Raw genomic sequence first — 23,313 nt, forward strand, 5'->3', positions numbered from 1 at the left:
TGGGAGACCTCGCTTGGCACTCGCACAAGGATACGTCGACGGAAAAGAACTGGCTGGAGGGAGTCAGGCAAAGTCCAGCAAAGAAACAGAATTGGCACGTATCGAATGTTTCTCTGCTGCGCTCTTTTCTAAGCCCACGCTGTGAAAGAAAGATGTAGAAAAGAATGCGAGGTTGATGTTTCTCTCAATGCCAAATCGAATTAGGTTTTGTGGCTTTTTTTGTTCCGCCTTCTGTTGTTGGCATAGACTGAAGAAAATGGCAGGTAGATGTCAATACGAAACTGTTGCTCTACATACACAGCGCGAAAACATTTTAACGAGGTGGACTGAAAGGCGTGACGCTCCATGGATTCAATCGTGAAAAAGTAGAATGAATTTCTTTGCGTGGTTCTCTGCTTCGGATGTCTGGGTAAGATCATATTTCTAGCGACGTTAGCTACACGGAACAGTAGAAGCATACCGTGCGGATAAACCGGACGTACAAGTACATGTACACTCGCAAGTACATGTACCGTTAAGTTTGTACAAGTATGATGAATTCCCAGCCCTAACTACAGGGTTTCTATTCAAACAGAAGTGCTCGATGTAGGTGGTAGTAGCCAGTAGTTAGGTAGCAAGTAGAACAGTAACGTAGTCGACAGGTACATTTCAATGCCTGGTTGTGTTCTCCATAAATGAGAAAAAAAAATCGTGGTGTCTGGCCTTCTCAGTAGTCCTAACATTGTCTTCTTTTTGTATGCTATTACAGGGGGTAGACAAGAACGGCGTGGTCCCGTGTTCAGTATCGAACCTCCGTCTCGGGTGGAGTTCCTCAACTCGACGGAGTCGATCCTTCGGTGCGAGGCGGATGCCCGCCCAGACGCAGTCATAACATGGAGTCGTGTGGGGGCATCGGGTCCACTGCCTGACATCGCCGGCCTGCGCCACGTCCGGCCCGATGGAGCACTCGTCTTTTCCTCCTTCAGAGCCGAGGATTTCCGGCAGGACATCCACGCCGCCGTGTACCGATGCAGTGCCTCAAATTCCATAGGGACCATCGTCAGCAGGGACGTCCACGTCAGAGCCTGTGAGTTTGACATTGCTGTTTATTTATTTATTTATTTATTTCACTATATCTCCAAATTGAGGGAGAATATACATGAGGGCGTGGGTTACAGCAATAGTGTAATGCATCGCGAATGTACATAACTTTTAGTACAGAAAAATGCAAAGCCATGATAATGTGAGGTAGTAAGGTATCATACAACGAACTTTATGCATGGTGAATCAGCAATGTGGTGCATCATCAGCTACGATGAAAATGGATCACGTGATATACTGTAATGGGTACGTTAGAGGTACGTAGGTGGTCTAGCTTTGGTGCAATAGTTATTATGTCTGTGTAGAGGACATGGAAGGACGAGATGGACCTGGTTGGGACGGTAAGATTGGATGGGGCGGTAAGAGCGCAGTTGCAGGTGAACTTTGCCGTGGTAGCTATACGAGTTCTTTCACAGTGTTAGGCTGAGGGTCGAAGACGAATGTCCTGCTCCCAATCAGTAACCTATCATGACGCAGTTTAAACATGCATGACTGTGACTTTCTATATTGAACGAGGCGGCGGCGGCGGCGAGCTCAGCGAGTGCTTGCCGAAAAGTAATTTGCAATTTTTATTGGTGAGCCTTTAAGCTTTGAGGCAGAAGAGACGACTTGATCTTTCAGTTTAAAAGAGAAAGACTTTGCAATAATAGGGCGAGGGCTTGTGTCGTTGAATTTTCCTACGCGATGAACACGCTCGAAGTCTACAGGGCTGCGCGTGATGCCGAGTTTATCACGACAGGTTTCTATCGCCTTTGACTCACTTTCTGCCCATGGCTCGTTGAGGGTGTCGGGTATGCCATAAAATACAACATTCGATAGGCGAGATCTATCCTCTAGGTCGTTAACGCGGGCACTAAGTGTCTCAACCCGGGCAACAGTATTCGAACAGGAAGAGCGAATGAAAGGAAAGGTCGCCTGGGTGTCAACGAGAGTTGACTGCGTGGATTTCATGGCCGCGATCTCGCTCTCAACGGTTGTTAGTTTACAGGAAAGTGCTGAGATAGCTTAATCGGTGCTCTTTTTTGTATTGGACTGCAATGACTTCATCTCAGTCATCAGTGTATCTGCGTTTTTGCTAAGATTTGTTAACATGTCAAGCGTGCGTGACAGGTGTTCTTCCTGCGCTTTGGTCACAGCACCTAGGTTTAATTCCACGTCACCACACTGCATGAGTAAACGTGCTAGACAGGCTATACATTCTAAGCACGTCGACAATTGTGCCCGGTGTGGGGGAAGGGCAGCAGCACAAGACATACATCATTACTGCGGAAGCAGGTAACGCTCACTTGTAACATAGCGAGAAGGCGGCAAGGAAACATGGTATGCCAGCTGACACCGTTCCCACTGGCGAAGAAGACGTGAAGGCAGTCTTTAGCGAAAAACGGGTGCATTGACGTCATCGTTGTTTCGGTGTTCTTCGGGTGCTGATTGGAGGATGAGTCAATGCAGATAACCGGCTCATGGGGCAAGGTACCTTGGCTATCTCTATTTCCAGAGACAGGGCCCTTGTACGAGGCATTGTTGATCCGACACCGGTGAAACGGGGCCAGAAGAAACATTCAGGACGCTGCGATGCATGTGTGAATAGAGCAGCTGCTGTAATGTAGCGAAAAGACGGTAACGGAACATGGTATGGTCGCTGACACCGTTCCCACCGTATTCAGTTCGTAGTGCTTGCTTCCTCGGCGATGAAGAGCTCTGCTGTTGTACAGGAGTTAAATTAACTCTGATTGAATGTACCGCACACACAGGACGGGACGGGCTTTTTTAGAAATTCTTTCAGGTTTCCCTCGAGACATTAGTGAGGTTTTGTAAACCAGTTTGCAACATACCGCTACGGTACACGGTACGATAGCTTGTAACGATATCTCAATACGCGAGACTGATGCTGTTGGGGTTTTAGTACGCCGTGGAAGGAGACGGTACGGTTAATTAACGTCGTTGCGCTCCCACACGGCAAACCCGGAACCCTGAACCATGAAGCCTTTCGATGTTACGCTGTTGAGGAGTTCTGTTCTGAGCAGCATAAAAATGCTACGGAAGTCTACATCGCCATCTTGCTTCTCGCGTATTTGGCCTAGTCTTCTTCCACTTCTTGCGGGACCCCACAACCGGCGTGACATTTCCAATATAGTAGGTCGAGCTCGGTACGCTAATCGAGAAGATCCGTACGGGCGATACTTTAGCCGAGCTGAAATGTGCTGTTGAGCAACTCACCAGGCGGAACACAAGCTTCCCTTGCGTACTTCGCTTTCTTCTACCACGAACATGCGGTTACATGGCCATAATGTGAGAATAATATAACACTCGGACATTCACATTCAGTAATGTTTTGTTTCACAAGAAACATGAATGACTTCGCTGGGGGTTTGAATAGAAAGTATCTGCAGGCCTCGCTCTCAGGTAACAACGCAAAGCAAAGCTCGTAATATTATACCTATGGTATACGCAATACGCACATGTTCTCAGCTATATGTAGCTACCACGTGCAGTATCAAATGTTAAAATACGGCTTTCAAGAAAACCCCTTCGGCTTTATTACTTCCAAACATTTCTTTTAGTATACTTCCTTTTTCAAGTAAAAAAAGTGATACAAAAAAAAAAAAAAACAAGCTGTTGAGACATCTGCCGCAGTTTCTACTACTCTACAGCACTCTACTGTTGTCTCGTACAAAACTATAACTTGTTGAAAAATGCCCGTCTAAGCTTGCCTTTTCATTCTCCGCCAATCACATCAGATAAAGTCTTTTTTTATGATCGAAAGTAGCACATAAATGCCCCCAACGTGTGCTATGAAATGTTAATTGTGATTACGTAAATTCTAGTGAACGTTCGACGGAATTCTCACCGCAACAATACAGTGCAGATTATCCGTGCAGAACACGAGAACGGTCATGGAGGTCGTCTAGAAAGTCTTTATCCCGACTCTTGCGGAAAAATCAATCTCAGTTACTGCGAACGAGAAACACACCCCGTTCCATCACAATGGAAGAGACGCGAGTGAGCGTGACGCTCAGTACGGGAGACTTGGCAACTTTTCTGTTTCCCTCCATTGTTACACTTGGCCCAGATTGATCTGCTTCGAGTACGGATCTGTATAACCAGCCCCGGGGGGAAATGTACCGAAAGGCGGAGTGAGAATTTGCATGAAAAGGAGTAGCCTCCTAGTATGATTTTTTGTTGTTGTTGTTGCGTTGTTGTCGAATGGAAGAAGACAGAAAGAGATAAAGTGTAGAAGAAAAAAAAAAGGCCTTCGCGTCAGAGAAAAATAGGGGCTTGGCTGGTATTAGTGTTTTACTATCATGAGTACGTGTATCTGAGATTGCGATAGAAGAGACCCAGTGCAGACTAAACTTTTTCCTATTGACGAGGGGCTAACCTCAGTGGAGATTTCCTATAGAGGTATTTCTATGAGTGTTTCCTCGGTTGTCCTCTATTTGCCGCCTCCTCGGATTTAGGCTGGGAGCTTTCAGTCTGCCGGGGGGGGGCACTTCCCCCCCCCCCCACACACACCCCACTTCATACACAGGGGTCAGGAAAGGGGTTGGGAATTCCGTGTTGTGAGCCGAATTTTTGAAGTGTTTTCATGATCGCCCGCATGAAAGGCGCGATCCTCTTAGGATATCCCTCGAAACCTACATCTTGAGTGTCAGCTGGGTAGACTTCCTGGAGGGGGCCCGATCCCCCCTTGCAAAGGTCCCCTCCTCGCAGGCGGCGCTTGTGTCTTCGGAGGCATTTCGCTCTTTAAGATGGCATATCCTGGATTTCCTCTGCCCTCCGAGTTATACAGATATATCCCAACCAACTGGTAATACGTACATTCCATCCTTCCAAGGTGTGTGGAATACATAAAAGCTGTACTGATCATTACGACAATGCCCTGCGTCCTTCGACCAAACTCTTCTATCACCTTCGAATACTTCTTGGCTCACTCCTGTAATCTGTAAGCAAGACGTCGTATCCAGTCGATTTAGTTATTACTGGCTTACGTTCTTGTGTTCACGTGCTGCCTCATGTCCTTGAGGGTCTCACCAACTTTAAAAACAACGATAACGCTAGCTAAGTAAGAGTTCAACATCGGGGTCCAGGGGGCTTCATCGCTTGCACGCGTTACGAGCTAACGAGGGGTGGGGCACTCGTCGAGTTGGGCACGTGACAAAAGACGTGCACGGCGATCTTTGCGCGATATGAGAACGGTGCGGTATACGTCACGCGCAATGTGTCACGTGCCCCCCTTTTTGAATTTCCCGCCACTCGTTAGCTCGTAACGACCGTAACGACGATGAAGCGATGAAGTCCGACCACGGTTAACCTTCCGCGATTGAACATCGACCACTCAACATGCAGACGGTGCTGGGGGACCGGCCAAATCAACAAAGCCTGCACTTTGCGCAGTGGTGCGCTTTCTAAAAGACATAGGTGCCACGTCAATCTATGAAGGCTCAAGGTCCACAATATTTCGAGAGCGTGATTAGTGTTCTGAAGCAGATGGCTGCAGCGGCTTGTCCGACGTGTCCATTGTTTTCTTCGGTACATCTCTCTCGACAGAAAGCAGAAGCTCCCGTATTCATCCACACCTTCCGCTTCAGACATGCTCATCAGCAACTATTCTTCGTGAAGCGCGTCTTTCAAACATCACACGTCCAAGACAGGTCATCGTCACCCTGTCCATCGCAGGTTCGGTTCACCGGACTCCGCTGTCTTAGCGGATCCACGTATGCTCGCCAAGTAGCGCTTTCCTCCCCCAGGATGGCTAACATTCCCTAACCGTTAATGAAGAAGAAGAAGAAGACCATCCAGCGGTGATAGGGCCGTCGAACACTTCCTGCCCCTTACCGGCTATCCGACACCGCGTTAAATGGAGACACCCTGCCGATTGCGGAGTATTCCTCTAACCCACTCCGACACATCTTCGCGCGGAAGTCCTTACGATGGCAATTCTCACAGCCTCATGCTGCCTCTTGCCCTATCGCTTTCGAGGACTATGAGTCACTGAGTAAGCGCGTCTAAAGGAAATGTTCCCCGATTTGTCTTCTTTTGGAGTTCCCTCTATTCCTCGGAAAGTAGTAATTCAAAAAGAAACAGGAAGAAAAGGAAAGGAGGGAAAGGAAAATGGACAGAAGCCGCGATACAACAGGATGTACCCTATAGCATGAACCAATGTTAGCATGTAGCCATGTTTGGAAATTGGGGGTGCTGGTAAACATTGGTTCCAGCACCGTGTGTCGGAGATTTCCGGCGCACGTCAGAAGAACCCTAGGTGGGGTTCTTCTGACGAAACAATCCGCAGTCCTACCGTGCGGCAGCGTGCAGCTTGTCGCCACACAAATACATTGCCCTCCCGACGTACCTGTCGTAAATTGTGGCCACAGCTTTACGTTGGACACGTTCAATTCGATTACATTGAAATTGAGTTAGACTGTTCCAAGCGACACTAGATAATCCCCCAATCTACTCTTCTTTTACTTTCCTTTTCTTCTTTTCCTTTTCTTATTTGTCTTTTCTTCCCCTTTTCTCCCTTTTCATTTTCTTCTTTTCCTTTTCTTTTTGTCCCCTTTTCTTTCCTGCTTCCCTTTTTTGTGATATTAAGGATATTTTGCGATATTTGTGATATTTTGGAATAGTAAGCCGACCTTCGTCGGCTGACCTTTCCTTTCTTTTCCTTAATAAACATGCCCCCCCCCCAATCTACTACGAACATGACTCTTGTACGAAACAAGTAAACACACGGGTAATGCGACTTATTATACACAAAAATCTCAACGCCGAACAAACGACGGCATCCACATGTTCTCGAAAAGTCAATGCGCCATCGATGACAACACCCAGGTCACGGGCAGACGTTACCTGCTCAATTACATGACTGCCTACCTAATATTCAAAGCATATTAGTGGCCGCCTACTACTCAAAGTCCAAATCTTGGTCTTGCTCACATCAAGTGTCAAACAGTTGTTCCTGCAACAGCTCCAGACAGATCCAATATCACGCGGCAACACAATACAATCTTCCTCCGAAGATATTGCGCGATAGAGTTTAAAATCATCTGCAAACTGCGTCACTTGAGAGTGCTGTATGACAGAAGACAAATCGTTGACAAACACTAAAAAGAGCGGACACAAATTAGAGCCCTGTGGTATACTCCCGACAGTGATCGGTGCTCAGAGGACACATAATTCAGCGGTCGCACAACATTCGTTCGGTTTGTTAAATAATCATTAAACAATTCACAATATATATTCATAACACCGTATTCAGGCAATTTCTCGAGAACACCACGATAAGGACCCTAAAAGCCTTAGAGATGTCACAATAGACTGTATCGACTTGACCACGATTGCCAAGCACGGGTGCACAGTAATTCCGGAAGGAGCGCAAATTTGTCTCGACTGACCTCCCTCGCATAAATCCATGCTGCACATAATCTATTTTAGTACGAAAATAATACACGTAACATGAAAAACGGTTAGGAGCAACTAATATTTATTCGAACAAGAACTTTCGTGCAAGAGACTGCACTTCTTCAGGAAGTGCCTGAAGAAGTCCTGAAGAAGTGCAGTCTCTTGCACGAAAGTTCTTGTTCGAATAAATATTAGTTGCTCCTAACCGTTTTTCATGTTACGTGTGTGATTCCCTCTTAGCGGGCTCCTTGACAGTGTTTTATTTTTTCCCCCTTTTCGACGTATACGAAAATAATAATATAATCGTTCGCACATGACTATTTCAAATGTTTCGGAAAAGTTACGCGGAAAAGACACCGGTCTATAATTATCAATAACCGCAGCATCACCAGGTTTATGCACCGGTACAATAAGTGATTTTTTCCAAGTCGAAGGCAAAATATTAGTGCGTAGCGATAAATTAAATAAATGTTACAAAAGTGGGGCGAAAATTTATCCACAACCATATACAATAAAACTAGTCCCACATCTAATCTTTGACTTTAGTTTCTCGATTGTCAGAAGGACTTCATCGATTACAATATCACCCCCGAAGCTGTCAATGAAACCAGCTGAATTTTGTTGCAGTCTTGTGTCGTAATCATCAGTATTTTTTGTTGTGTCTAATTAATTAATTAGGTAAGTATATCTCGTTAAACTTCAAAATATGGAAAGTTGTAAAGTGCCTCGAGGGACACCCGAAGGAAGTGTTTGCGGGAAGGTACAGTTCTTAAAAGTATTCCGAAACTAATATTTTAAAGGTTAGCTAATGTCATCTAATCAATTAACGTTGCGCCACGAAAACGATGCTGGCGACTACGAGACACGATTGCTAACAACATTTGTTTCGTTCTGTTTACTTTCTCTTTCCCCGTTTCTCCCGTTTGTGTGCGTGTGCATTTTTTTCGTTTTTAAATAAATTTGCGTAGGTGTAAGCCAGCACGACTTTGTCGCGACTTACTCACCCCCCTTTTTATTATTTTGTTTACTCGTATTATCATTATCACATCATTATTATCAACGGAGCGCTCAGTCATTCTTTTTCTTTTTTTTTTCATCTCGTTGCATTGGAACTCTCTGCATGAGTAAAAGATACGCTAACTAAACAGGCATCGCGATTCAGTGGGAGAATCAACACAGCGGAATGAATTAAGGAGCTGCTCTGGTACACTCCTCGAGAATTCATGAAGACCGTAAATACGGGGTCGCTCGTTCTTACACTGCTCGTGAATCATGGATATCAGAGCGCAGCCCAATTAGTACACGCTGTGTTTAATTGAAGAGGGGATTATGCTGGATAAGCTATGTTTTTCTCCATCAGGCAACCAAATTAGCAGCAGTAAGCTCCTAGGGCACACTTAGAAGGCACGTGTAGCGAATTTAAATATATCATGTCGGCGAAAGAACAAACACACGCACGCACAGAATGAAATTCCACCTGCGTCTGTATTTCGTCTTCGGAACCTATTCTGCGAACATACTGGAAGCAAAGCCCGTATTTTTTATTTTCATTTTGAAACTCCTGTCGTTGGATGGTGAATGAGGCGGAAAGCATTCCGTTTTCATTAGATCCTGTGTGTTATCGAAGCGCTTGTTTTAAGCCTCCACAGACGCGGACAGCCATGTATAGGTTAGTCCGTAACGCAAAATGTCCGTAAAATGTCCGTAAGACGTCCGTAAAACGTCCGTAAAATGTCCGTAACTTGTAGAGAGAGATGTCGCAGAAGTTGAAGAAGAAGACGATGATGAAGAAGGAAAGGATGAAGTTACAATGCCACTGAAAAGACTAGTACCGGCGTCCGAAGATCACGTTCGGAAGATAGAAGATGGGTGTGGCAGAATGCCGAAAAGGCATGCTATTCTTCGTTTCCGTCGTCTTAAATTCTTTATGATAACACTATCTTCAGGTCCGATCGCTCGACGGGAAACCGGCGAACTTTCTAGCACGAGCACGACAACTCGGCGGAGAAACGTCGGGGCAAACGCACAGATATCCACTGCGGCGTAAGGTGGCGCCCTAGCGGGCGTTTCGTTAGTCTGTGTTAAATATTGACTTCAGATTAACTGATAAATATTTTGCTACACATAGAAACGTTGTAGTGGCACACAGAAGTTATTGCGGTCAAGGCATATTCGCAAAGCAAGCGTTACAACAGCTCCCCAGGTTGGTCATACTGGCATCCGAAATGTCCGCCGCGTCCGCACGTGGAGCGGCCTCGTGACGTCATTTCCATTTGCTGTCCCATTGGCTGCAGTCGAGCGGCCGCTTTCTCCTTTCGCCGGATATTTCTGTCCACCGCTGTAGCCGGGAAATCGGTGACATTTCCATTGTTCGCAAAAGGCTCAGCTGAAGACCGGTGACGGTGGCCGGTTTGCCGTCGAAAAATCGTATTATGCCGTTCACGATTTAGTGTGTGAAACTCTTCCCTGTGACTGACGGATATTCTGAAAGCTGAAATAGACGTGCTCAAAAAGTGTCACAGATTGGTACAAAGATATATTCACCACAGATATGTCACAGCTGTGTCATATGATATGTTATAGATGTGCTACAGATATGTCACCCGACAACCATGAACGCATTTCCTTCGTTCTTCTTTTTTTGCCTCATTTGGGCTGTCTAACCGGTCTCTTTCTTTGTTTTTTTGCAATAAACCTATATCCCCCCCCCCCCCCGGCATACACGGTAGTCCTAGCCTTTGCGTATACGGATGGGGAAAGAACTCTAGGGGACCTGCCATGTTCTTGCTTCGAGACATTATTGCTCTCATCTCACCTTTCACCACTGCGGTACCAGAACGATAAAACTTTTTTTTTTTTCAGGAAAAGGATGAAAGACAGATATCAACATGCTCTAAAATTGCTTTCCGCCGCTGTCTTCTCTCTGAGCTGGACGGCTTCTAAAATTATTTGAATCTCACGTTACTTATTGAAAGCTCAAGAGACTGAACTCGTCTCAACTTGCACAACTATACCGTGGCCTCCAACAGCACAGGCCTCTAGTCGACCAAGCTGCACATAGGCTGCAAGTTGTTGACTTCTTAAGAATCATTAAATTGATACTGAAAAGGATAAAAAAAACATCTCATAAGGTGGCAGAAATACTGCAAACACACGAATATATCCATTATTCTTTAGTGAGCATTGACGCGTTCAATGAACCACACAACACTTAAAAGTGTTAATCACGTTACATAGTGGCATCATGTCACGATAAATAAGAACGCTCGAAAATACGTAACGTTTAAAAGCGGTAAAGATAGATGTGTTCTGTTGACACGTTTCACTGATGCGCATTTTTCAGCGCTTGTTCCAACGGACACAATACGGCAGAAATGGTTCCGACGGCTCCCCACCCGTTTGCCACTAACACCACCATGATGGCTTGTTTTTCACTGTACGGGGGATGTGTGACGAAGCGGGAGATAAAAAGGGACCGCGCAAGGAGAAGTGACATGACACTTACGCTTAACAACCGTTCTCATCTTTCAATCAATTCCCTCCGCATTCATGTTACGCAAGTTTTGGATTGCGGTACTGGCGTGTTCTCGGTGAGCTAATGAAATAGAATTGTGGTTGCATTTACTTTACTCTCGATGAATTTATCTCTCATATCTGATGCCTGAGCTGTAAACAACATACAGCTATTCATTGGTATACTGTATGGAATACTGTATGGAGATGTAACCATCGGTACCCCCCGTGCAAATAATTTACACTACACTGATATTAACATCGCCTTGAGTTTCCCCTCAAACTCAAGGCAACGTTAATATCAATTAAACACCAGCTAGCTTGCCTGCTCCTGCTACGAGTATGTTCATCGTTACACTACACTGTCGTGATAATGCGTACTTGTAAAGCGTGCTTCGTTGCAATAGGAAGCAGTTTGAGGGAAAGACACCGTTACGGGTACACCACGGAACCGCATGCTCCTTAACTGGTCATTTCAATTCACTGACCAATTTTTTAATGCGATTTTCCGATTTCGTGTCGTTCCTTTACCCAGGAACCGACAAAGCTTCTTTCTTCAGAAAGCCGCCCTCTATTTTTAACGCGGCATAATCTCTCCTAACGCACAGGAAAACTGGGTGCTTCCCGAAGCTCGTCTCAGCGCGAGAGTGCAAAGTCTAACTGCAAATCCATACCCTAAAAGACAAGCGACTGCCATTGATTTTGAACATGAAGTGTTGAAGTGTTTAATCTTGTACCACATGCGGGAACGGAAGGTTGAATACAAGTGCTTCAAGAAATCCGAGCCTTGGTTGCCGCTTGCTGGCTGGGCGCTTAATGGCTTCAGAGAGACATGATTGCCGATAAGATTTCGTTTTCACTGTTTGGTGTGCTAACGTTGACGCATTAGCGTTATGGTCATTTCGTATGCTGCCATATATGGCAACCTGAACAGCATCTGTTACAGCAGATAAGACAGCGACCCTGCTCGAGCTGATAAGTGGCTACAAGAGCTTGTTAGAGAACAAGAACAAAGATCATGTACTGACGAAAGTGAAAATTGCAGCAGTAGGTTGGCCAATTGCCAACCCATCCAAAGTTTCCAAAGGGATTTCCAAAGGGATTTCGTGCCTGCGCGATGGAGTCCGGAATGGAAGGATTGTTTGAAATTGAGCGAAAAGTTCTGTTTTGGATAGGAAATAGGGATGGAAAAGGAAATTAGGATTTAAAAATTCGGGCCTTAGCAGCGGCACTTAGATGAACCGCGAGACGGAAAGTACTGTACCGACATTCCTTATAGGGAATTCCGCTGCTCGTTTTCGCTCAGTGCAGTGTAGCTTGCTGAATCCCTTTGTTTCTTGCAAGACGAGGTAGAGTGGATCCAAGGGACCTATTCGGCTTGGATTACTATGGAATTACTAATATGCTAAGGAATGATCCTCGTTAAGAGAGCCGACGATATTTCGTCCTGAATCACTTCTCTTCACATTTCCTCACAGTTTCGCTGGATTTTTTACATCTATGTGAATTAGAATGTGTGTTCCAGGAAAGATCACTTGTTAATGTAACAACTAAGTATTTGTAGTGACTTATCCTTTCCGGAGATGGATACGGACTGTTATAGTGGTGACGTGATGTGATCATAGTTGCCTCGCGGCGTAAAGACACGAATTATCAATTATCATGATGAGATGTAAAGGTGATATAAAGGTCACGCACACAGATTAATCGTTAATGATTTCCGTGAATGGTTTTCATGTACTTTGTTTAGGTCGGTCTGTAGAACTTTCACAATCAGTTGCTCTATTGCTGTCGTTGTAGACGACACAGTCATACGCGTACAGTCTAATGGCGCGTAGACAATTTATGATATGAAGTAAATTAAAGTTGCGGCAGCTCTTACCAGGAGCCAATGGTGCGAAAATATAGCGAATGCTTTTTTGAAGTCGATAAATACAGCTTCAATCTGTCCGTTGGAACTCACTTCTTCGTCTATTTAAATTTCATTCGCATCCTCCATCATAACGACCTCAGGACGCGTACTGTTCAATACAACACGCACTTACGTGACCACATGCACGCGCACGCACGCACGCACGCACGCACCCATCTTTGGGCATTCTGCCAGACGTGTTTAAATACGGTAACTTTACAGGGCCAAGCTCTGATTCTGACCTGCGGGCCCCGCATTCGTTTCGGCGCCATTGTAACTTACATTGTAAAATGTAAATCGATGAAACCCTCAGTACCGGACACAAAAAGGACGGCAGACACACATTAAAAAGATGACACAACACCGTACTGAACTGTCAACATGTTAATGTGTGTCTCTCGTCCTTTTTCTTCCCTGCACTGAGGGTTTTTATCGATTTTAGTATTCATCACAAAACCAGTCCAAGTTTGAACCCCGTTTTGACCTGTGACATTCCTCCCCCGCCCCTTCTACTTCTTCGTTCACTCTTCCCACAACCGTCACGGACGGACGTACAGGCAGTCGACGTTAGTGAGACTTATAAAGCTATCGCTTTATTTATTTATTTATTAATGATACCTCAAGGGCCCTTGCGGGCATTACATGAGGGTACATAGTTGGCATACTGAAAAAATGAAGTAATGCACAGCAAACATCAGGAGAACATAAATGTACGTAGATGATTTCGAAATGTGTCTGCATTATCGATGACGGCCAAGGCTTTGGGAAGGTCATTCCAATCTTTGCTGCTGCGGGGGAAGAAAGATTCCAGGAAGTATGACGTTTAAATCGTCATGACGTTGCAGTTTATCGTCATCGTCATCGTCATCATCATCACTTCGTCCCCCATCATCATAATTCCCGTACCGATACTGGGCACAACCCGTCTATTCCTCGGTGTGCACGCGTTTGTTTGCCGCGCACTTTTATCAGACACCGGTCAGCCGAGCCAAGCCGAGCCCACTTGCCTGGAACATATCGTTCGCAATAAAGGCCCCCACACCTTGGTGCAAGATTAATGACGGCGCTACCGTAACGTCTCGGTCCACTCTCGTCCACGGGGGGGCCTTTTTCCTTCCACGCTGTGCGGCATCTCCGGGGCCTCGTTGACACTTTGTAAAATATTCAGCGTGCGGTACGCCTTGCGAAGTTTTGACGTTAATGGCCTCCTCTCCTTCAAACCAGGATGCGCTAGGAACGTCGCCGGTGCCGGTGGTTTTGAAAGGATGAGTCGTTAAAGATTGAAGGTTTGCTTCCCGGTAGTCGAAGTTCATTGTGTACACGCCCCCCCGTGTGTTTGAGGGAGGACTGCGGTGTGTTCAGTGGAGTGTACGTGTTTTGGATGAGTTTCTCCGCGGCTGTACGGTGTTGGTTTATTCTTTGTTGTTGCGAGTGTCGGTCGTCACTTCCCTGGTGGGTTATTCATTGGGAGCTGTTGTGAACATATCCAGCACAGTGAAACTAAGTGTAGCGGTGATATAGGTACACGGCGTTGGGTTATTTTTACAACAAACGTTACTCTAGCTGTAGTTGTGAGCCCCTTTGGAGAAGCTCGAGTTCTTTTTGATTGAAGCTGTAATTCTTCTAGTTCTTGTGATTATTTCTATCTATTCCTAAAGACAGGAACGTCGCAATGGAACACGCCGAAGGCGTTGCACAAGATGCAAGATGCATTGCACAAGATGGCACTCATCGCCCTTGATTTGTGGAGAGCGCAGGGCGCACATCTTTTTGTGACAGTTAGCATAACGTCATAAGTGTCACTAAGAGATCGAAACTCTCCCGTTTTCAAGAAATCAGGGGAAAGAACCGTGTTACACCCGGTGATGGTCGGTTACGAGCGTGTCATGCGGTGGAGCTTTAACAGTGTAGTTGACGCATGTGAAATTTTATTAGTTTTCTGTTGTTCTGTTATAACTGTTGAACAATTCAACTGCTCGATTCCTTTAAACTGATACTCTTTTTCTTTTTTTTTTTGGGTCCCTGTCACGCGGGTGATGCGCTGTCTTTCATATTTTACCGTGCTTCGCTAATTAATCGCAGCCCACATCAATTACGGATTAGTCAATCCGTCGACAGTTACACGTTCACAGATTTGGTTGGAAATGCCGGTGGTGACAGACATATTGACGAGAAATGGCATTATCGTCTAATGTAATTCGGATCTCGAATGCCAATATTTACGAAGATCGGCATCCTGTTATTTTTATAATGACATTAAATATAATGGTGATAATGCGACCGATTCACTAAAGTAACATATACGCGATACAACTTCAAAAAATTAGCATAGTTTATAGGTTGAAAATCAGTTTAATATTGTAGAATGCAATAACATTAGGTTGATTTTCGTGCGGAACAGTATTCATGTGTTTTAACAACGTCAATTAACGTGCTTGCCAGCTCAAACAAACAAACAAAAAAAAGGGGGGAGGGTCTTCTGGCATCGTCGTGCATCTTTAGTTTCGTCAGTGAAGGTTCCTAATGCCTTGAATGTTCCTTTCGTGAAAAGTCTCTCGTCTTTTAAGAAAACATATTGTGCAGCATATGTTGAACTGCAAAAAGTGGTATTGTACGTACCAAAACTTTTACTTTACGCAAACGATGGGCGCTAGAGTAGACATTTCATGTTCGAATGACTTTTGTGGAGCCTATTACGCAGAAAATGCCATTAAAACTGTCTGCGTGTCGCCTAACAAATGACATTGAAACTTACTGCATTAGGCACTTAATATCACTTTTTCTGCCTGCATGGTACGGGCATTAGACCTACGTTTCTTGTGCTTCGCGTTGCTCTGCAAGATCCGCCTGCGGTTCCCTTCCCCGCTTCCATTTCATTTTTGTTCCTTTGGCGTTACCCAACGAAAGTGAATGTGGGTAGCGCTTTAACTTAAATCAGAGGTCATTTCGGCTTGACAAAACAACGCGAAGAAATATCGCCGTATATAATACCTTGCTCCGATATATCTCCCTCGGCAATGCTTTGGCCAAGCATTTCGGATTTAGCGTCCCTTTGTGGCGTAAATTCGTACCGCTCCGAATCTCTCCCTTTCCATCAGCATCGACTTTCGCTAATTGAAAGTTGGAGCCCCATTCGACGTGCCATCCAACCCCAGCAGTGACGAGGAACCACTCTCAGCACTTTCACCAACGCATCAGCGGTATAGTATGCTCTCTCGGTGCGAATTTGTATGCTTATCTCCAGCTGCGGACGTACCTCTTATTGATTTATTTATGTAATAGCACCATCCTTCCCGGTAATGCGTTTTCCCTGCGGAAGCCCGGCTTGTCTTGGCTCGGCTTCCGCCGTTCCTGCTGCCCCGACTGTCTGTTGCTGTTCTTCGTCTCATCGCGAATGAACAAAGATACCGCCGTCGCAAACACTATTTCGTGGCATGCCATTGCCTGCTGTTGCCAACTACCTTCTTCTCCTGTAACGCCTGCGTTGTCCTGCGTCCAATTTCGACGAACCGCTCGAAAGTGTAGAGTTAACAAAGTGTTTTCGGGATTCCGGTGATTAGGGACCTTGCGCAGGAGAATTAGTTATGTGTTTGATAATATGTTAGTGGTTATGCCCGAAAGTTTGAAAATCGTGTAGTCTTACCAGTTTAATGTGACCGTACCGTGTGGAGAAAGCTTAATCTGTGATATCACGTAACGTGATTCAGGAGGATGCCATTGATTCATCTATAGATACAGAATACTTTACAAGAGGGCATATCATATCTCAACGTCATGTAACGACATTCATGAGAAAACAGTGAAGTGATAGCAATAAGTATTCATTTCAACGAAACCCCAAGACGAGGGACAAGGAGAGACATTGAGGAAGGTGACATTGATTCAAATATAGGTACAACAGGGTACGTTCAGGGTTCATGTATACGTTCGAGCTTTTGACCGTCTAATTGGCTGTTTTCAATGCCAAACACATTGTGATGTTCGGAAATTATTATTTTGTGTAAGCTGCTGAGTGATGGCGACATAAGGAGATACCCAGCCACTTGCTTACGTATCACGGTTACGTATGTACTCCTTCCTGCACTGATTATGTATAAATCTGAAATACAACTCTGGAATAGCAAAATAGAACAATGGCAGATAATTGACAACTGGTACTTCTAACGAATGAACAAACACGTTTTTCAGAAAAGGCGGGAACAGTAAGAAAAAGTGCAGGTTTTCTTCTTTTTTTTTTTTTCGGTTTTAGGCGCCTGTACTTTTATATATTTGGGCATACGTCAAAGGACCAGAGAGGGCGTTACACGACGGAGGTGGCACGGAATACGTAGTACACGCTGTAGCACACAAGATCTAAGCAATACATTCAATTTTTCAATACATTTTTAAATACTTCATGAAGTGCTCACACCAAATGTTGTTTTGTTGACATCATAACATTCTTTTTCATATATCAAGCTGCGCTGGTATGACTAAAAAACGACTAAGCTTTGTTTGATCGACTAAGAAAATTTTGTTGCGTCAGGTTCGCAACAAAATCGGCTCCGTGTTTGTTACATTTACTTCGGAATGCCGGAAACGCGGATTTTCATGTCGTATTCATTTTTTCTGCATAACACATCTCACCCACATACCGAACGTGACTTTCAGGATAACACTATCAATCTATGAGAATTTCAATGGTCGTTAGGACAGAATTACGGGCGACAAGGGACGATGAAGAGGAAGTGTGCTAAAATGCACAAGTTAGCTCAAAAACAATACACCCATTCTTTTTTTTTTCTTTTTTCAATAGACATAGCCCCCCCCGCCCCCCATTCTTTCACTTTGATTAGAAAGAACTAAACAACACTGAATAAAGTGTTTTCTAACTCGAAGCGTCCCGTAGGAAACCAGTGACTCTGCATGTTTAACGAAATTATCTCATTGCGTGAGACAATTGATGTTCTGAGGCTGGAACACATCGAGGGGCCGAATACATACAAAGCCTCAAGTGCCTAAGAAGTTGACTTCCATCTTTCATTATCTCATTGCGTATATTTTATACATCGGCAGGTGCAGTGTTATCGCCATGGAACCTTCGTTGCATGTTTCTTCAGTTATTTCAAGTACCCTCAGGGCCTGAAGACTCTTTAGGTTAACGAAATCAGTCTGGAAGTTATTATCGTGTCTGGCCACGCGCCATGTTATCTTAAGTATCGCCAGGTTAACCAGACCAGTCGCGTACTGCATATCGTTTATTGAGATTGAATCTGCCGGCTCTCTTTCTCGCCACTGCCGTGTTTCTTTCCACCTTCATTGACTGTGTACGTGACGATATCATATTCCATAACTTTACTAGATTACACTGTGCTCCTGTTTTTAACATAACTAGCCATGTGACTCAAGGAGCAAGCGGAGGCGCTGGAGAAAGACTGCTGATATTCACCAAACAGCTTTTGTTGCATAAGTAAAAACAGGAAAGGAAACAAAATGATTTGGAAGACTGGAAGTGTAGTGCGTATGTTTGTGCAGTAAACCTCCGTGAACCGTCCAGTTAAACGCTTTAGAGAAATCAATATCTGCGTCGTGAAGTCTCATGTTCGGGAATGAGTTGAGGCTACCGCAGACGCTTAAGAAGTCGCTTTATCGACAATTAATTTTATAGGCGGGATACAACAGTGGTGATCCCCAAATTGCGCGAAAAATGGAAGGCTGTGTGCTCCCATATGTACCTTTGGGCTCCAATCAACAACACCGTACGAGTACACTCCTAAATTAGAGCCAATATTTAGAAACAAACGGCTATACAGCTACAAATCCAACTTTTGCCTTGCGCGCAAGATAAGCGCAGGAATTGGCGTAACGCAAAGCGATCCTCCGCAAATGCCACGGACATGGAGTAATGGCATCCTGCTAAGGAGTACTGGCAGTCTCCGATCGCTCTGTAGAGCACGCTGGGGCAATCTTCGACTGGTCAAAAGAGCCCGCTCTGACGACGGCTTCGGTAGTTGTTTCCAAGCGCCTGCCTCGAGCTCGGAGCGCTCTGGATCAGAGCATTGACCATTATCCATGTCCCCGTTTCTCATGCGTTCTTTTGTCGTCGACTTAAGCAGTCCAGCAGAAAAAAAACTGCATGAAATATAAAATATACAATCTTCACGAAAACTTCGCCTGCTGACCACTGCATCATCATTACTTATTTGTTGTTGTTATTCGCCCGCCGCAGTAAAACTGCCTTTTCACGAGGAAGTGAAACTGTTTTAATTTCTTACCTCGAACTTCGCGCTCTTGCTGTGCGATAAGTAACGTATTGCGACGCTTCTTTTACCAATAACAACCATTAATACAAAGCGTATCCCAACACTGGTACGATTCCGGTCCCCTGTCTTTGTGTCTTTGTACTGCTCTCCAGCGGCGAATCACCCCACGTCATTGTGACACTTTATTTGTTGTTGTCTTCCTGACGCTCTCCCAACTGCTTTCTCGTACACCTCCTTTGCGCATCAAAAGGCTCCAGGCCTTAAGTGGGTTATCTTGCACGTCTTCGGTTTCCGCAGTAGGCCTTTTTACATTCTCAGCAGCATTCTTTCGCTTGCTGCAGTATAGACGAATTACTTCGACTTCCGCGTACTAAACCTCGATTCTACTACAGAACCGCCTCCGAAATGTATTGAATTGATTGACTGAATTGCTTAAGTATTGAACATTTTCTGATCAACTGAATGTTCTCTAGTGTTGACAAAAATTTGTTATTATTTTCGCAACATCCAAACTCATGGAGGCATATCGAGGTAACGACACCCAGTCCTCTAGTTTAAACTCTCTGCAGACCCTCATTAGAAAACAGCACTTCAAAAGTATGCTCTGGTAAATGTTCTAACGTTAAAACTTCAAAAGTGCCGTTAAACAACTTGGCACTTAACATACTAGGAAGCCCAATTTCCAACACATAGCGACTGCATACATAAAAGGGTTCCCTGAAAACATGCGAACACATGCACTCAGATAATTCGAGCGTTAATAAAATTAATCGGGGTAGGTTTGAGAAAGCGATCCTACAGCCAGTACTGTTTTCATCCGGCCGCTGCTCCGCATGGCTGCCCTGAAGCAAACCTTGTTCGCGTCGGCCATATTGTTGTTTTAATTAAATCCATCGAGGCGTTCGCATAAAGGGGTCTCCGGCGGCCTTTAAAAATTTGCATACGGACGATTTAACATCTCGTTTGTAAAACGCCCGCTTTCCGTGGCCTCCTTTCCCTTTCTTCCGTGCTGGAACAGTGGAGGCGGCCTGGGTCGAGCAGATACGGCATTCGCGGAAAATGCTCGTGTGACTTTGCTAAACGGCGTGGGAATTATATGGCTTCTCTACGTGCAGTTGGGTGAGATTATAACGTCCGTGCGAGTGGCAGAAAGTAAAAAAATTATTTGGCAAACCAACGGAAACATTTAGTTGTCCAGTGTTCCGTTCATTCTATTCAGGTTTCGAGCATGCCATGGGTGTTGTATGTGTGAAATTCGAAAACACTTGACTTTAAAAAAAAAAAAAGTTACACATGATGCCGAAGACGCAGTGGGAGTTGAACCCGCACACCTCGATTGCTTGCCAGAGGTGCTACTGGTAGTAGCATGGGGAGCATTCACCAACACACACACACACACACACACAACAACAACAACAACACAGACACACAAACAACACACACATAGAAGAAGAATTGATACTTTTATTTGGTATCAAAGTGCTGTTCGTGATACTTTTTAAATCGGTATCGGAAAAGTATTTCCGTTACGAACTTATGGTAACCCGATCTCCGTATCGTTACCGATACTTTTATAGTGCCCCCCCCCCCACCCCATTCTTGCTTCACTGATCATATTTCTTACCTTTATCGATTGTCACTGGCACGCTAAGCACGGTCAATTACAAGGGTAACATTCCCAAGGGTCACCGTGTCCTCCAAAAAGCGAAGACAGCATTTCCCTTTAATGCTGCAGCGGCTTGTCGGCTCAGTGTCTGTGCAGACACGCTTACAACAAAGCGCACTAAGATGACAGATATGAAAACTTTGAGCGATAGTTATTGCTAAACGTAAACGAAAGTGTAATCTACCCCATATGATAAATGTTCCGCTTTTTTGTTGCAAAAATCTCTTCTTCCAATTGGCTATTATCCAAATGGGATATTCACGAAAACAAGATTTCGATGAAAAAATGGCAAAGAAGCAAGCGATCTGGTGTAGTTGATGCATAATGTAAAACCCCGAGACTAGGGATAACGAAGGGACACATACAACACGATTTCGATATTGCAGATTTCATGCAACTTTTTTCATATTTAGAGCAAAGTGTTGGGTAAAGTGCGTAGCGATACTTCGTTACTTAAAAAGGAAGTATGGATATAGGTATGTCACTACTTTTTACTCTAACGACTATCGAGTACTCTAATACTCTAACGAGTAACGACTATCGGTACCGCGATACCATATTTTGAATAATTTGGTAACTGGTTCAGCACTGGTTCCACGAGGGAACGTCCTTGAGCTTGAGGAAAGAATGACAGAGGGAATAGAGACACGACATAAACACGCTGTTTCTGTCGTGACCGAGAGCGAGGGAGGGGGGCGTGCGCCCCCCCCAAAAAAAAAACGCTAGGTGACACATCTGTTTCCCTCCTCTCCCGTCCCCAATTCCGCGCTTCGAAAATGCGCCCCCCCCCCCTTTCAAAGCGCGGGTCTGGATCCACCCCTGTCTACAAGAAGAAACTACACACCAGAACTAGGGGCCGTAGCAACATGCATTGATTTGCCTTTCCAATACGGAGAGCTCGTCAAGAATATCGACCACATCCCCTCTCACGTCACAGATCACAAGTCATTACTCGTCACTCCAAAGTGGTTGCGCATACATGAGCAATAAAAGCGTCAACATTCAGACACAACGACTGTATAGCTGAAATTCGCGTGACACAATCGTAGCCGTCCCGTGTTTTTCTTTTAATCCCGCAAAATGTGCGTACCCTACCGATGCGAACATACTGGTGTAGAGATTACACGTGACACGGAAGCAGCATTTGAGCAAGTCGGGGTGCTGACATAGGTGAACGGGCTCGTCCTCTCGCTGATCTGTTCCGGCGGAGCCGTTCCATCACCGGAAACAGTAACGGAAACGTAACGGAAACGGAATCGGAAGGCTGGTATCGGAAACGGATAACGGAAACGAAAACACACCCATCGCCCTTCTCTGAAAATTACCGGCAGCGATTGCCCCTAGAAAGCTTATATACATTTAAACTCGTATGACACAATGGCCCAAGAAGCAAGAAGGTTTCTCATTGCGTATACTACGTTCCCCAAGCTGTTGTGTGTCTACTCCCTCATGTAATGGCCTGAAGGCCCCTTGATTGAATAACGAACAAATAAATATTTAAGGGGTTGTAAGATAGCGCAAGGACTGTGCTTTTCCTCGGTACGTCAGAGCACACGAAAAGCGCACGTCCCTGCCTAAAGTAGCTTCTATAGAAGCAGCTTTGCTCTGTCCTGGTCGTAGCAACTTTCTTATCTCGCGCTCTCGTGGCACCTCATTCGAAATCAGGCTGCGTACAAGTGCTTCTCCCCGCGTATATACGATATGCAGCTGGCTCTCCGCAGGGCTCTCTGCGCGGAAGCCTCGCGTGGGCCTTTTTATGCCGCCATTGTTGACTCTTTGCGAACGATGCTCAGTCCCCCTTTGTTCTTGGCACCCGTGTTCGCGCGCAAGCTTTTGATGTGGTGAATTAGCAATTCAGATGCCCCCGTCGAGACATGGACTCCGTGTGTTGCGCAGGATCGCTTAGCATGTCTGCGTCTTCTTTATCCCTCGAGGTCCGATACAGCCGCGCTACACACACCGTCTCCCCCGGGATCCATGCACAGCGCTCGCTCCGTGCTTTGCATGATTGCCCTGCACACTTTTGTCGTTTCGCAAAGCTTTGTTTTTTTGTTTTTTTTTTCTTTCTTCGCAGTGTTCATGATGTATATTCAGAAGCGTGGAAGAGAACAACAGTTCTGGGAGATATTGTTCAATGTCTTCCTTGACAGAGAATCTGAGAAGGAAGTGACGTTTGAGAAAAGGAGCGCGTGTCTTCATGCAGGCGGTATGACGTATCGCTTCGTTGTGTAAGGAGGATTACAGACAGATGACGCTGGGGAATACCTATTACATGATGGTGACAGTCTCGCTTGAGGTTCTAAAATAGTGACGTCACTAAGGAGTCCTCGTACGTCTAATACACCTGACACGAGAGCAGGCTTGATCTCCTTTGAAGTATGGCGACCCCCCCCCCCCCCGCCGCCTGGGGCTGTCTCGAGGTCTTTTCTTAGCGCTTATTCTTATTTTAATAATTAATATAAATATATGATTGTTATTGTAATAATCTGATAATTCTTATT

At 45.1% G+C, this 23,313-nt stretch overlaps 1 protein-coding gene and 1 long non-coding RNA gene across 2 annotated transcripts in view; one reads left to right on the forward strand and one right to left on the reverse strand.

Moving 5' to 3' along the window:
- Nucleotides 1-23,313, reverse strand: part of LOC135393815 (uncharacterized) — a 327,498-nt gene that overhangs the window by 167,183 nt on the left and 137,002 nt on the right. The gene's annotated exons all lie outside the window — the stretch shown is intronic.
- The window catches only part of LOC135393814 (cell adhesion molecule Dscam1-like), a 221,588-nt gene that overhangs the window by 64,255 nt on the left and 134,020 nt on the right, over nucleotides 1-23,313 (forward strand). Inside the window, exon 2 of the mRNA XM_064624093.1 lies at nucleotides 749-1,066. Coding sequence (XP_064480163.1) covers nucleotides 749-1,066 — 318 coding nt within the window. The remainder of the gene's footprint in view (nucleotides 1-748; nucleotides 1,067-23,313) is intronic.

This window comes from Ornithodoros turicata, chromosome 5 (assembly GCF_037126465.1).
Source record: "Ornithodoros turicata isolate Travis chromosome 5, ASM3712646v1, whole genome shotgun sequence".
Classification (NCBI taxonomy): Eukaryota; Metazoa; Arthropoda; class Arachnida; order Ixodida; family Argasidae; genus Ornithodoros; species Ornithodoros turicata.